The sequence below is a fragment of the Lepisosteus oculatus genome, chromosome 17 (genome assembly GCF_040954835.1).
Source record: "Lepisosteus oculatus isolate fLepOcu1 chromosome 17, fLepOcu1.hap2, whole genome shotgun sequence".
Taxonomy (NCBI): domain Eukaryota; kingdom Metazoa; phylum Chordata; class Actinopteri; order Semionotiformes; family Lepisosteidae; genus Lepisosteus; species Lepisosteus oculatus.
The window spans coordinates 15,741,218-15,758,129 of NC_090712.1; the positions used below are offsets into that span (position 1 = coordinate 15,741,218).

The 16,912-nt window shown below is 37.9% G+C and overlaps 1 protein-coding gene across 5 annotated transcripts in view; it reads right to left on the minus strand.

The window, feature by feature from the left end:
* pde10a (phosphodiesterase 10A) overlaps window positions 1-16,912 on the minus strand; it is a 94,503-nt gene that overhangs the window by 35,781 nt on the left and 41,810 nt on the right. For all 5 annotated transcript variants that reach the window (XM_006638805.3, XM_015362977.2, XM_015362980.2 and 2 more), the window contains exon 2: window positions 7,482-7,610. In XM_006638805.3, the coding sequence (XP_006638868.2) occupies window positions 7,482-7,610 (129 nt within the window). The remainder of the gene's footprint in view (window positions 1-7,481; window positions 7,611-16,912) is intronic.

A 16,912-nucleotide genomic window follows, 5' to 3' on the forward strand; every position in this document is an offset into this window, starting at 1 on the left:
CAACATGACCAAATCCAAGATCTGGGGTTTTGATTACTTTTATATAATCAATAAAAGGGTAATTCTTTGGTTTAGAATTAAAAGAAATAATTGACAGCTAAGGATTCCTGATTTATTACTGTTATAATTGTCCTATTTCTACATTTGTGAAAGATTAACTCAATAACAGAATTTTAATGTGCAAAGATACTATGACTTTTTTCAGGTTTTTACTTTTTAAGATGGAAATTCTTGTACATTCTTGCACTACAATTCATACTAACTTTAAAACAGTCCTAAATTTAAAGAAGTAAGAGATGATTTCTAGATTATTAAAAGGAAATGTTGGAAACCTGTTCAGGAAAAAAAAATTCTCATTCCTTATTTCCCGAGTCTGTGAAAATGTTTTTGTGTAACTCAACGTTAGTGCAGTACAGAGATTTTACAATCTGCGACTGCGGACTTTGAAAGGGTTGAGAGATGTTTACTGTTTTTAGGTGGAAAATCTTCACAATTCAGCACAGATTTCTGAGATCTATATTGAAATACTAGGCTTTACTTACATGCAATTTTAAACACTTCTTTACATTTACAGCTCGACATATCTGTACCAATCATTTTTATAGTTCTATCTGCATACACACCAAGTCCACAATTCTGTTATATAATTCTGGACCAAACTAGTAATACATTTTAAACAATCCACCTTCTTAAATGAGAACTTGTAGGGAAATAGGTTTTCACTGTTTCAGAACCTTAATGGTACCTTTTTCAAAACCATTTGACTCCTCACCATTAAATCATGAAAATAGTAAAAGGTTGATAGTGCAGCAAAATCAAACTGGCACACATGCTTTGCAAGTTTCATCACCAAAGCAAATAACTTGCTTACTGTTTTTTAGAACAAAACAGTGATTGTACAAGTTTAATTTGCAAAGATACAAAGAAGATGTGGGGGGCTTAAGGCTTAATTGTTATCAAATAAAAATGACAAAACATACAGCAAAACCCCATTCAAATCCTGGAGCTTTCTCTTAAATGAACAACTGAACACATCAGACCTAACCACATTTTACTTCTTTGTTGCATTTTAAGGTTATACCTTTAAATAAAGAAACTGGATAAAATAACACAAAAAACATAAAGATAAATAAAATATCAAAAAAAGAAAGAAAAACAGTATAAACAGTCTGAGCTGATCTTGGGGCTCTACAGGAAAAGGGGTTTAAAAGATATTGCAGCTGTGACGCAAAAGAAAGACTCAAGAGATATCTGTGGCATACTAAGAACCATGTCGTTTTAATGACTATTTCTTTAGAGAGCTTCACTTTTCCTTCTGCACTTTAATAAAGAATAATGGCTGCTTTTGTTGTTGGTAACACTTGTCCTTGTTTTAGGTGATCACAAGTGGCAGTTTTGTTCACTTTCATGAGCTCAGTGCTTTGATGCTCTGAACGTTTCTCTTTACTCCCAGATGGAACAACCTCAGAGCAGATTCTTCAATGGGGAAAAAAGCAGCAAGAGAAATCTAATAAACACTTCTTTTTAATTTCAGTAAGATTATGGATATACAATCGACTAACCTTTTGAAGTAAATACTTCAATAAGCCTTATTCATTTACTTTACTTACTCAGTTCATTTACTGTACTGTTTCTTTGTACAGGTAATCTCTGGTCTGTTCAACACTGTCTTTAGCAAGCACATCTTGCCAGGGCATGCTGTTCTATGAAGAATTAGCCCTAACATGGCAGATGCTTGCAGAGGGACACTGATAATTGATTACAAAACATCATATTGAAAAATAAGGTTCTGCAAAGGACTTTGCCAAGACCACTCTAGCTTGAAATTTAAACTTGCCAAAAACAGTCCACCTTCTATTATGAATATCTAGGGCTAAAATTGTAAATGTCCTTGAATATGTACACATGGGAAAGAGTAGACAGATACTGAACAGCTAAGGTTACAACTTCTGATACGAACGCTTAAACATCAATTGCTGGTGGCTGTAGACAGAGTGCATTGGACAGTCAGCAAAAGACTGCCTCCTGCACACATTAATACACTTCCAGTACACTGCCTCTCTTCTGACCTGTATGTGGGTGGGAGCCTTCTGCATTTCTAGGGATGGCTGGTTGGCTGTTCTTGTTTCCTGCTCGGGTTTTTGCTGTGCTGGACGCAGCTCAACAATGCTTCCTTATGCAATGATTTGTTTGTTTTGTCAGCTTTCCAGAAATGTGTGCCAGTTCTTCTTCCCATGTGGAGGAATTAAAAGATGACTTTATTGCTATTGAAATAGTTCGTTTTCCCATACCTTTTTAACACCCAACAATCTCTACATCTCCCTGCTACTGGCTGCTGCCATGCAGCTCACATTCACAATACACATTAGAACAAAGGAGGTGTGAACATAAAACACCACAAGCTCAGGACAGTGAGTTTAAGGATTCAGTGGCACAAGCTAAAATAGCCCTGTGTTGGTTTTCTTTTTTTCATTTAAAGGAATTTGATTTATACCAAATATCACAACATGTTGTTTATCTATCAGCAAAAGTCTCACAACTACATTGCATTTATAAAGCAGTCTATATCTCAAGGTCTAAATTAGAATGTATAAATGTTACCAGTTCTCTCTAAAACTGCAATTCTTGCACATTTACGTGCATGTTTTTTACTCACTGTAGACAGCCAACATGAAAACACAGAAATGAGCATGTTCATTGAATTTGAGAAGAAATAGTGTTTCTTGAAATCTTTAATAAAATGAAAGAGGATATCTACAACCACAGACATTGAGAACGAAAGGCTGCCAAAAACATTTAAGTTTATATCTGAAATAAATACAGATGTGAGGTTCACTTATGTTTTAAAACCCACAGAGTTGAGGTTATTGCTGAACAATACACAATTTGATGGATCGGCTATGCTAAAGGACAAGACTGATTCCTAAAATTCACATTATTGCTGGAATATTGCCACGTATAAAACACTGTCATTTCCTTTTTTCCCCGGCCCAGTCTCTGCTGGGCATAGCAGATTCCTAAAAGGTGTGGGTGATTAAAATATCTGGTCCATGATCCACATGTCCCAGCATCACTTAACATTTACTTTCAAATATATTAACCAGAAAAGCATCTCTACAAGTAATGTTTTTTTTGTCTTTGTATTCGTTAGTTGTAGATTTCATTTTATTCTTCCCCCAGAGTTCCAGTATTGCACCCATCGGATTTTGTAAACTGCATCTAAGCAAAACATCACGCACTAGGATGTGCTATGAGTTTGATAGAGCACATACCGTAGCTCCTAACGGCCGTTCTATATCATCCACTCTTTCCTGTTATCCCCTTTTTTCCTCCTTTCCTATCTGGTTGTGTGCATTTGCCTTTTTTTACAATCTTCTTTTTCTATCAAGCCTTGCCTTGGGATCAGCATGTACACTTCAGCTCCAGTCCTTTGAGGACAAAAATGCTTTGAAGGAGGCCATCAGCTTGAGCCTCACACTGACGTCCTGGAGCAGTCTAGTGTCCTGTGCTTCAGCTATGGGAAATTTCTCTTGAGACCATGCCAGATCAGGGTGCTGTTACTCCGATCATTTCACTAACATCTGCTTTCCATGAAGTGGGAGCACCTCCTTTCAAGACAGCAGTGACCACTAGCAAAAAAGGGAGCTAAGGATTTTTTTCCTCAGAATCATTCTGTGCAATTACTGCATTCTAAAGACTACAAGACTTGTGTCAGATGCTACGAAACCTCAAGAGCTCAATACAAATTCTTTCATATAGTACATATTACAGAGATAGAATATATGTACATTTCCCCTTTATTTTGACAAAGAGGTCTTTAGCTCTGATTCTGATTGCAATTTCAAAGACATCTGCCTTCACAGTTTTTTATTAGCAGATTTCTACTATCATTCACTCATATAGCTTGAACATCCCTGCTTGCGTTTACTGCTTACCAGTGGGACAGCCCATTCATTCGTCTCTTCAATTATTTTTATATAGCACCTTTCACAACAAGGTTGCCCCAAGGCACTTAACAAAGCAAGTGACCATACATATTGTGAACACAGAACAGAAAAGACCAGAAGACAATGGAGGTGAGGAACCAAAAAAGCTGCCCAACCCCTCTGGGCATGCTAACATTATACAATTTAAAAAAGGTCAATGTCAATGTAAAGTGCAAGACAATCTTATCCAATGTGACTGGAAGTACAAGTAGCGACCTGAAAGCCTAAACCATCCCATATAAATACATTTAATCTATTTTATGTTACATTACATATGCTAACATACATCAAGTAAGCACCCAGATTTGTAGTGCAGCTTTTTTGCCATCAGTCCCCAACCCTTTTTTTGCAGAAACCGAAAAGCCTTCCATTTAAGGGACCACACTAAATATGTACCTGTGTGGCCAACGTTACAGAATCACAAAAATCCCAGAATTATGTTCGTACATGGAGGCGAGACAAGTGGCTCCAAAATTAAAAAGATCTTGCTCATACCAAAAGCAGCTGGAGCCCAATTCATGTCACTAGCGAACTACGAAAGGGAATCTCCTAGTGACAAATCACAAGCAGATCTGCACTCCTGATGGTAAGACTGGAAGTACTGGAACAACAGCCCTTGCAGCTTCCTGAGCACCAGTAGAGACCAAGCTCAAAACCAGTGGATCATTAAGTGGCACTGCTCCCTTTGGGCTACAATTTCCCAAAACAATACGGCAATATGGCGGCTGGGGACATCGTGATGACCTTCATATGAAAGATTGAACCAAGGGTGATGAAAAACCTATGGCACTGTTTAAAAGAGTAGGAGTGTTAGCCAAAGGGTCCCTCCTAAATTCCATTGGCGAGGTACTTTTTCTGTCTCTTTACACCCCTGGATCTGCCTCATAATGGCTGCCATACATCACCCAGCTGGGTGTTACTCTTCAGTGATCAATAAGTAGGTCCCCTCCCATATGTATAAACTCTTTTTGCAGGGAAAAACAATATAAATGCAAGGAATTCATCTCTCCTTCATTGTGCATGGGTACAGTACAAATGTTATGTTGTAGAGAGATTTGCAAAAGTTACTTAGACATAGGTGAGTATCGAAAAGCATTTGGAATATTTGAATAATTATCATTAACAGCCGACAAAGAAGAACATATCTATTTTGACAACAAAATCCTGTAAATAAACTCCTATTACAAATGACAACATCATGTTGAAATAAGCACATGTATAAACAATCCTAATGATAAATTGTTTTTTTTCACACAGCTCAAATCATTACACTAAGTATTCTGTGTAAACATTATTCATGCCCCTAAAAAACACTCATAAAGTTATATTCAGAAAAATGGATGCTGTCTGTGCAAACACAATAATGTTAGGCTAACAACACATTTTCCATTTCACATTTTTCAAAAAGCCGTTTTTATATTGAGATGGTCAATATAAACTGCATTAGGAAATAGTCAAATGGAAGAAATTTCTGAGAAGCATTTCTTGTGCATTAACTGATATACAATACGTAAGCAAATGCAATAAAGTACATTTACTGAGAGGAGACTAGGAGACCTCTACTCTTATGTCAGCTCTCGGATAAGGTAATATTCTTTTATTGTCACCTTTCTTTTTAAATGTGTTATGTTATTTATATCTCTGTGCAGAATAGCCAGTGACCGAAAGTCATCTACATGAAGGGGCAGTCTGATTCCAAGTATTATTTTACTATTTTTGTTTGTAAACCAACATACATAGCTTGTCAAGACCCTCTCTCAGTCACAACGACCATTGAACATTCCTACAGCAATGCTTTTCCACAACCTCCAAGCAATGCTTCGACATTTTGTTACTGACAAATTATATATAATTTCACTCATTATACTAACTGCTAGCGTCAGGACTACTATGTTTGATAAAACGAATGCTGGCGAGAAATGGATGCAATTCTAAGGCAGGCCCTGTCTGTGGAAAAATGAGACCAGTAGAAAAAAAGGAAAAAAATATGAAAACTGTACAGTCAACAACACCTTAAATGAGAAAAGTAAAAATCGCTTTTGCAGAAATGGCATTTGAATTTTTTAGAGGTTATTAATATCCATGGAATTTAACACAAAAATCCTAAAACAAGCTGATATTTTGCAGAAAGCTAGCAGTTAATTAATGTAGACTTTCAAATTACACTCCAAAGCCCAAATAACTGAGCTCAGAGTAGACACAGCATTCAGTTAGAAAAGGCATCCAGAATGCTGCCCCCCAAGATGCCCCTGGAGTCCATGCTGACGTCAGAAACTTAAACACACAGCCCCGAGCCAGGAACAAAACCACATGATGGATGCAGACTTGTGGTAGGTCTGTTATCCATGTTGCAGTTTTCTGCCTTTGAGAGAATACAGAGACTCCAACCAATACAAACACATTTAACAAGCCGTAAAAATCAGGCTCCATCCAAGCATTTTGTTACTGCTGGATACCATGTTGCATAGTTATTTAGTGAGGTAAACTGTAAAAGCAGATGCATACATTAAGTGGAAAAAAGTTTAAAAATAGACAGAAAAGCATTAAAATAAATTTCCTGGCCCACTTCTTTTAGGTAAACTACCTGAGGGGAAAACTGTTCCTAGTGGAACAAGAGATTTTAATTGTAGATTGAAGGTATGTGTCCCTGCCAACAGTGTTGTACAGGTAATGCTTACGTTTCGGTTAACTGCTCGTTTCAAAGTTTTGTTTCCTTCCTCTTAACACCCGGCTTATATTTGTTCTGTCAAATGCATGTGTATGTGTGGGAAAAAAAGGCTTTTACTCATTTCTTGTACTAAGTCAATTTATACAGCTGCTTTGATTTCTCTATATCGCTCTTCATCCCCTATTCAGTATAAATGAAATGGACTGTTGAGTAAATGCAATGAAGCTGGCTGCAGCATGCCGGCCTTCAGTCAGAGCTTCATGAATGATTACCACCCAAAGCGTGCAGAAAGATGTCAAAATCACTAACATCTGTCCAAAGTTGAAATTAGTTGAAAATTCAACTATTTTTAATAACCCCTTAGCCCAATATAGTCACAAGGTACATGCACATACATACAAACAACAATTTAGAGATCCCAATTTACATCAACAGCATTATGCTTGGACTGTGGCAGGAAACCAAAGCACCCAACAAAAACCCACACAGCCAAAGAAGAACATGCAAACTCAAGACAGGAGGAAGCCCAGGCCAGAACTGAACCCAAGAGTGCCCAAGAGTTGTGAAGCATCTATGCTTACTGTCATACTACCATGCTTAGCCAGGCACATACTGTATAATGACGATGATGCCATATCCCCTGAGATTGATGAGATCCCTCTCACCACCATCCAATTGTGTGTTAGTATTAGTAGTATATTAGGACTAGTTAGGATGTACAAATTTCCTGACATAATGAAAGCATCATGCCAAAACATGACAAGGGTTCTTGGGCAACTCCATGCTGCGTATAACCCCATTTCTTCTCCACCAATCCACACTCTTACCTTCCTGTCTGCTGTTCTTTCTCTTCAGCCATTTGTCCACTGTTTCTGTGCTCACGCTTTCAGACACAAACTCATCTAAAACTTGGGGGTGGAGGGAAAGGTAGGCCTTTACTTTTTCATCGGTCAGACCTGAAATGGAAAACAGAAGAGTTAGCGCTGTAAAAGGTTTTTTTTTTGCATTCAATTAAATCCACTTTCTGCAGTACAATTTGGTACAGACAAACCAGATCCATAAGCAAACTATATAGAGCATATGCAAAAATTCTGCAAGTGTGGAAAAAAAGGCACCATCACCCGGCTGAAAATATAATATTCGGACCCTTTACAGCTATATGTTTTATTCAAGAAAATCCAGAACTTTGTAATGAGCGGTAATAGTACATTTTTATTTAGTTTTGTACCACAGCAAATGTCTACAGATGGATAGTTCCATTTCACAGCTTGTACTGAAAGATTTGTCTATCTATAAAAAAGGCCTGTTATTGCAAGGTAGCGTATAAATATTTACTTCACTTTAATTGAACTGAGATAGTCTGCAGACTTTAAGAGGAGACTGCTGTATATTATTGGGTGACAGTGTTTAAGGTACTGTTTTATTGCACTTCACAATGTCACAGTTGTAAGGTACTGTTCAAACATAATCCAACCAACATTAAATACTAAATAATGAACACATGTTTTAAAGCTTTAACAATGCACTAAAAAACCCTTTAAAATTTAAGGCATGAAGGACAATGCTTGGTCACAATTAGAATTTCACTTCCCCTCTGCCTTAAGATAGTATTTGACTGAACTACTGAAATGCAAGCAGTCTCTTCAGTCACACTACTCAAGAGCATAAGAACGGTTATGAGCAAGGGGAGCCATTCACTCCATCTAACCCTGTTGGTAGTTAGTAGATAAATTGATCCAAGGATCTCATCTAGCTATTTCCTGAAAAAAGCCAGGGGATTAGCTTTAGCAACAATTGCTGCGTACTGTAGCTTACAAACACAACTTGATGCAACTGCTTAAAAGAGTGCTGGCAAAAACCAACCCTCTGTGCTACCTCAGGATCAGCACAGAAGCGGGTATACGAGGAAACAGGAAGGCATGAATTTTACTAGAAACAAGAGTCACTTCTTTAAACCCTTTTCTTTAGGTCATAATGGGTACCTGCTATGAGTAGTAATTGTAAATTACATTTTTCCTAGCAGTCATCATAAATAAGCATATAGCTGCTCAACTGTAAATAAACAACTTCATTCAGACAGCAAAATAAAGAGAGAAAGTTTCCGTATGGAAAAAGCAAAATGTTTTAGCTTCTCCAGCCTTCAATAATCGATTATTTGCTTGTGAAAATGTAAAGATTCCTGTATCTGCAGTAAATGTGTATTCCATGCAGGCACAGCATTAACGGGACAGTGGGATGCCAATAACACTACAAACCAAACAAAATGCATGATTCCAATCTGTTACAGACAGAAATGTTGGTACGAAAAAGGTACGAAAGCAAGATTCTTTTAAGTGAATGCAATGCACAATCTTTCATAATAATGGGACGCTTATTCCAATCTTGAAAGCAGCATTTATTGTATCATCATGATTCAAAAGAAAATAAAACAGCCTGAGACAGTGGGTAAAAAAAATTAGCTTGATTGCGTTTAACAGACAATTAGATACTTAAGAGCTTAAGAAATGCAGCTCTTTAATATGTTTGTTGTTCTGCAAACAATCATTTGTAGAGCTGTCAGTATGGTGAAGCACATTCTTAATGCAGCTTGTGTGGTCTGTACAAGTTTTTTTACTTCAATAATATTTTATTATATAAAGTATTAAACATTACTTCAGTTATTGCTAAAACTTAAATGAAGATTAAAGACATCTGTTTACATCACACAGCCTCAACTACATCCTTCAATAGCTCTTGCACTGTATTGCATGAATACTTTTAATTGTTGAACTGGCAAGTGTAACTTGCTAATTGCACTTATTTACTGTACAAAAGGTATACACAATAAGATTTGCACATTATTGCACTGTATACACAACATCTGTCTACTACACTGTTTGCACTTCACTTCCATTACTCTTCCAATTAATGCCAATATTGTAATTTTATTAATGTATTATTTTGGCAGTACCTGCACTATCCTTCTACTGCTCAGCACATAAATACTACCAATGAAAACTGCCTCATCATTATTATTGATAATTCAGGGGATCCTCACATCTGCTCATTTGGATTCCAGCTGAGCTTTTTACGTAACTGAATTAACAAGGTGCCTGACCGAAGTTGGAGGGTTTCCAGTTCCTTACTGTACGTAATGCAACAGTTAAAAGGCAACTTTCAGCATGTTTAAGATCTGAAAACAAAGAGTTCAGCTTAATTCTACTATTGGGGTTCGTAAGGATTCGAGCATGTAACAGTGCTCAGCTGGAATGAGAACAAGCAAGTGTGGGAGTTCCTAAGACCAGGGATGGGAACCCCTGCTTTATAGCACAATCCAGCCTTGACAGGAGATTCTGCAGCCTCATCTGTAGCACAGCTGCCATCCAGCTGTTCAGCTGTTATCCCCTGTGTGTGTAAAAAACTCACATGGATGGGAAGGGTGGAGGCGTTGCAGAGAAGCTATGGAAATTCAAACCTTAAACTTTCCAAGAAGAGCCCTGTACTTCTACAGGGAAAAAAAAACTATATTAGGTATTACCCACAAAATCTAGATATTTTATATTTAAAGATAAGATTTTGGACATTTTAATAGGTTACGGCACTGAGGTTACATTGTCCGAACTTATCCCACTAGAAAGAAGGAAGCAAGAATCCAGCACGTGCCCAGCACTAATTAGATGGGATTTGTTTCTTTAATATAGTATAGGTTATTAATTCTATTTCAGACCCCCCTGGCTAACTCTATCTTCTGCAATGGCAAAGGCCTGAGAATGAGACACACAGGGTCTTTGTCCAGTCCCCACTGCACCGCGGGGCAGGAAGGAATGTCCTGGGTCTCTCCCCCTGACAGGGGGAAGTGTCCCACTGAGGGCCATATGCACATGCTTCACACAAGACGGATGTCAAACAGTGGATGTGCTGGGAATCCGAAAATGAATCCAGAAAGCAGCCAGAAATTGCTCAGAAGTCATTAATGGGTTCAATGGAGGCGATGTATAGCTTGCCCAGAATGAACTGCACACAGATGGAACTGGCGCCATTGCCGTTTTCAATACAGGAAGAAAGTTCTCCGAGTTCTGCCATGATGTGCAGACACAACATACCCATTGCTGTAATTATGATGAAATATAACGCAATTAACAGAAAGCTTGCAAATGTTAACTGGCATATTCAAACACGTGTATTGTGAAAACTGTGCTGCCTGGAGCAATAGTTTGGGCTCACAGTTCATCCAAACACTTTACCATGGATAACATAAGCTCACTGCAACCACCACTTATAGTGCCTTGCAAAAGTATTCAGCCTATTCAATAATGTACACATTTGTATTAGTTACTGTCAAATTAATATTTATATGTAATTTGCTTATTAACCTTTTTTTATTCATAAATGAAATGACTAAGCTGAACAGTATTATATGTGAAACAGGTTCAATGTCAAAAGATCCTGCAAAGAACTCATATAAAGCTAAATGTACTGATGTATACTGTAAGTATTCAGCCCCCTTAGCTAGTTAGTAGGTGAAAGCACCTCTGGCAGCAATTATTACTCTTGGTGTTTCTAGCAAGGCATTTGCCGGAATTGCACACTGGGATGGTGGTATTTGGCCCATTCATCCTGGGAGAGGTGCTCCAGTCCAGACGGGTTCTTTGGGGATTGTACAGGGACTGCGATGGTCATGCTTCACCATAAATGTGCTACTAGAAAGTCAAGACTTTCACTGGGACACCCAAAGACATTCAAGCTCTTCTTGTCAGACCAGTATAGTATGGTTTCAGCTTTGTCTATCAGGTATTCTCTTGCAGAAACTGGGAATTTTTTACCCAGTTTTAGATTCTCCTGTAACTCCGGTGCTTATCAGTAGCGTCCCTATAGCACGGTGCTGATACAGTACCAACATGCTTCACAGCAGAGATGGTGCTGACAGGGTGACAATGTGTTGGGTTTGCAACACACGGAACGCTTTGCATTTAGACCAGAAAGGTCCATTTTTTACTCCACTGACCATAAAAACCTCCTGCCCCATCTGAAATGATACATTTCAGAAAGGATTTGTTTTTTTCAGCAAAGGCTCCTTTTTACCACTCACCCATACAGGCCTGCTTTGCGTAGTAACAAGGACGTTTAGATGTATATAGAGTGACTCCCATATCACACTGGCAAACATGATCCGATTCCTGCCTAAATAGTTGCTCAGTTTGGAAGACCTAGGTCTTGCGATGCCTATTCCACTTCGTAATGATAGATTTCATTGTACTCCAAGGGTAAGCAACCTTGTGATTTGTGCCTCAATACCACTTTATTCCTGACTAGCTCAGAAAGCTCCTTTCTTTGTGGTTGTTAGTCAGTATCACTGTGTGAGTTTGGCTCATAATTCAGTATTTGAGAGATGGATGCATTTACTTTAAAGTCCAGTTAAACCACTTTAATTACATGAATACTGAGAACATTATGTGACCTTTATTTTATATTTTTGACCCTCAAGTAATTTAGGGTTGCTGTAGTAGAGAGATGGAAAATTTCGGCAATTGAGAATCTTTTGAAATGTAATTGCATGCTATCAGCACTTAGCTTTTTCAGTTTGGAGCAGACCAAATAGATTATAAATATAAAGTGTCGTACATGTTCAGACAGTAATAAAATGTGGAAATCTTGCAGGTGGGGTGAATACTTTTGCGAGGCATGGCATGTCTGTGATGACTTGAATGTGCGGATGCTCATGGTACACAGCTGCACGAAGCACATTTGAAAGTCATCCATGGGAAAGTGCTCTCTGAGGTCTTATTTGCTTGAACAGTCCAACTAACCTTACATTTTATTAGAATGTTGTAATATGTAATGTGAAATGCTGCACTGCCAGTAGTGTCTCCTCTAAATTAATTGCTCTAAAGAGGCCAGCTTCACAAGGGCATGTGGCGCATGAACTCAAGTGCATAAAATGCAATTGTGTTCGATAGTTTACTTGTTGCATTATCACATCACATGTCCCGCACGTTCCTTTGGCAAATAAGTATCTGGGTGTAAATGCACATTCTTACCAATCTAGTGCAAGATTTCTCAAAGCTGTACCAGAGGAAGCACAGAAAGAAATGCACAAACTGGGCAACAGTCAGCAATGCACTTAGCAAGTGAGCCTCTAGTTTCAATGTTTCACAACTTACACTGCACCTGTACTGGCCTCATCATTGTTTTTTTAATGAAAACATATGAATGTAGTTCCAGTATTATATAGCTATTCTGAAATAAACTAAGGTAATATAGTCTACAGTTTTTGATATAAAAAAAAAACGATATAGTTAATACATGCGCCAATAATTTCATCAGCAGATGAATATCTGTCTGGTATTTTGTATACAAAGATTTTGAACATTCATTAGTTCCGATTAAATGTTTCATGGAAATACACTATTTACACAGCAGCAAAAAAAAGTAATTTGTTGCTTTGTAGTTGAATGAAAGGTGGTTTGCCAGTAGACTACACCTTGTAAAGCAAGCAGACCTTTATACTGTTGGTCAAAACTCTGACTCGCGACACCTGCTTCGTTCACCCAAACAAGCCAATCACAAACTTGGTGACCTCTTGAGCACCTCACATATTTGGTTTCATTTTTAAAATAGTAAGCAGAACTCGTAGCTGCTGAGTCACATGGAAAATCATCAAAGTTCTTGGAGCATCACATGTCATAGGCAGGCTTGTACACAAAGATGTGACACTGCAGCTCAAAGCCTCCTTCAACACTATATGACACTACTTTCACACTGCGACAACAAACTCAGTGCCTCTCAAAACTATCGCTAAAAATGGATCGTTTCAATTAAAAAGGACGTCATTGCTGAGAATACTTTTAAAGAGGCTCTTGAGATGTTCTACCAGATAAATACACTTGCCAGAGCGCAGGGACCAGGATACCCAAAGCAGCAGTGAGCGTTCGCTGAAACCTGCAAAGTACAGGGTTGGTATTACTAATACCATTAGCTGGCCAGGGCTTAAACTGGCTCCTTCAATCAGGGCTGAACCTCCATCAAGAGGCTGCCGAGCCTGGGATATGTGGAATGATGAGTGTTCTCCAAACTGGGTATGTCGGAGCAGTATGCATACACTTCTCGATTCTCAACTTTGTGGAGCGTCTGTATTCATGAAGTGGAGATGTGAAAAACACAACTGGCAATTACAGATCAGGTGGATTTGTATGTGCTTTTATTTGACAATTAAAATGTATAACTCTTAAAGAACACATTAAAATGAAAGAGAAAGCTTACAACATGGTAAACTACAAACACAAATAAGAACTGACTATAGTACTGAATTTCCCTACAACATGCCCTGCTGCCACTATAGCACATACAGTATATATACACACAAACCAAAAACTGAAGAGGATCTAAAAACAGGAAAACATCTTCTACCCAAGAAAAACAAAATACAATTATTCACAATTGTTTCAAAAGGTCATAGGATACCAGACATTATGTAAACTACATCTGAGTATTAACACTCCTGAATCAAATGTCTGAAGCTAGACCAGCTAAAACCCGACTTGTATTGCACCAGTGATGTCTTAGAAGAACATAAAAGGAGCATTCTTGTGCAGTGAGCATGGCAGAACATATGAACCAACACATATTACCACACGTCGTAATCCACAAACAGCTGGGCTGCATTTTTTCAGAGACTGATAACTGTACCCCACTGACTAGAACGTCAGCAGACAACTGTGTTCAACTTGGCACAATCGTTTACAGTAAACAGGTCAAAGTGTGCAGCATGAAAAGTCAACAGGAATAACTTTCATAAACAGGGGAGCCAGTCAAGCCCTGACTGCCGATGCTGTCGTTCATTCAAACAGCAGATTTACAGCTCTTCTCTTGTGAAGAAAGCCATAAGAGTCGAAAACACTGATTCAGTCCGTCCATGTTTGTAGCAATTAATATTCATTTTACTGGCTCAACTTATAGAACAAGCCTCATTTAACAGGATAACTGTCAATACTGAAAGTTTCTATCATTTAAAAAGCTCCTTTCGTTTCATACTATACTATCACTGTTTTCCTAGGAAAAGAAAAAAAAATCACTAGAGTTCCTGCAGACATCAAGCAAAGTTCCAAAGTAATAGAAACTATCTGGAGACTTTATGCTGAAGCCATATCTGATGGATACACCTGGCGACAAGAACTACATAACAATATACAGTACTTTAATGAAACTCTACAAAAGCATACCACAATCGGGAAAATGTTGCAATCGTTCATTTTAAAACAACAAAGTGGCGCACGGCTTAATTCCTAAGGTACAATGTTATTTTTGTCTAATTTAGTTTATTTAAGTCTCCCAAATATGTAATATAGAATGCTGTTGTTGTTTGCTTACAAATTAATCAGACTTCCTCTACATACCAGCTCTGTATTGCAAAAAAATGAAAAAGTATTCCAAGCATCAAATTAATAATACAAGTAATTTATTCAGTGCTGAAAAGAGAAGAAACACAACGTTTCGGCTATGGAGCCTTCTTCGGATGTACCGACCTGAACTACATCAAAATAATACTACATGTATGTCTTTAGAAACATGACATAAATATACAGATTTTAGATATTGGCTGAAAGTTTTTTCTTGCTTTATTTTGCTCGATTAGTCATTCCATAACTGACCACTACATACTTGAGTAACTGACTTGCATTAGCACTAAATCCCCAAACCACCTCATTAGTGAGAGACTTGATTGGATGCAGCTGATGAGGTGAATCAACCAGCTGAATGTCAAGCCTGATAAAAATCAAGAATAAAAAACACAAAAAAGAACAAACCTGTTTCATCTATCAAAAGAACTCCTTTGGGTATTCCCCCTATGGTATCAAAACCTAGGTGTGATGGTCTGGGAAAGACTGCCCAGGCACTACAGTACTTCTAGTACTGTAATTGATGACAAACTTAACTGGACGACACCACGAGGCGAGACTGTGATAGTTATGCCATGGATGCCCTCATTCCCAAATGCGATCCCTATTGAATATCTGTTGGATGAGCTGAGATGATATGTGGCATCCAGGACTCAAGAGGCACAAGCTTGTCCAGGTTCTATGAGAGGAATCGGTCAGAATCCCACAAGACTACAAGTTGCATCTACAACCAGGGGCAAAGCTTAGTTCTTAGATGTACAGTTTGTATTAGTTTTAGCTGTGGCCACACACACTGCATCTGTTAGTAATACAGTAGTACAACTCACGTTGATCAACTGTGTTGATGTCAAATGTTAATCAGCTTAAATTATTTTATATTTACTCAGTAACATCAGGTGTATCTTCTACATCTTCCGGATTAAAACCTTAATACTTGCAATAAATTTGCTATGTTTAGTGTACTCAGAGTTCAACTGAGTTAACCTACAGTATGTAAAGTCAGCTTACAGTAGGTATGACAACACTGCGGAATGCTACATGTGAGCACTGCTCATATTTTAGATATCCATCCATTTTCTAATCTTTATATCTCAACAAGCAATGGGTGCTATACGCAAAAAAATGCTTATTAATTTTAGTAATTATACAAGGTAAAAGTTTTCTAGTAAATGTGCTACAATATGTCCTTATAATGTTCTTGAACTTGAAATAGGCATTGGAATCAGCCTTACTAATTTCCTTGAAACCTTTGAGGATCTCAATCAGTTCTCCTCTTGGATTAAATTCACTTTAATCTTCTCTCCTAAATCATTATGCTCTGTATTGAGTCTTCATATAACAAAGATGCAAATCGTTAGATAGTTTAACTGCACCATAAAACAAAATACTTACAATCTGCGATGATGCTAAACGGAGTGGAGAGGGAAAGACCAGTTTCAGTTTCACATTTTATCTCCTCTGCAGGGAGTCTCGACAGGAGGACTAAACAGGCATTTTGTATTTCCAAGCGTTCATAGAACCACCATTAAAAACACAGATTTTAATTTTAGTTCAATATATATTAAGGAACCCTAAAATTGATCTATCAGGAAAACAAAAACCATCACTATCTAAACTATTCTTTACAGTGGCCACCCAGAACCAGTCTTGTACAGTAAGGCAGCTTGAACTGCAAACAATGTCAGAATGATTCCTCCTCACCCCTCTCCACCTCCCCCAGATACCCATAAATCAAACTCCTCTCAGGGAGCAAAGAAACAAATCTTTTCAGTGTCACTTTCATGTAGCCAATATGCTGTGATTCATTCAATTTGTCATTTTGTTTTGAAAGTGGATTCTTTTTGTCTAGTTTTCTGAAAAAGGCGTGCATTCACTGTGTTGAC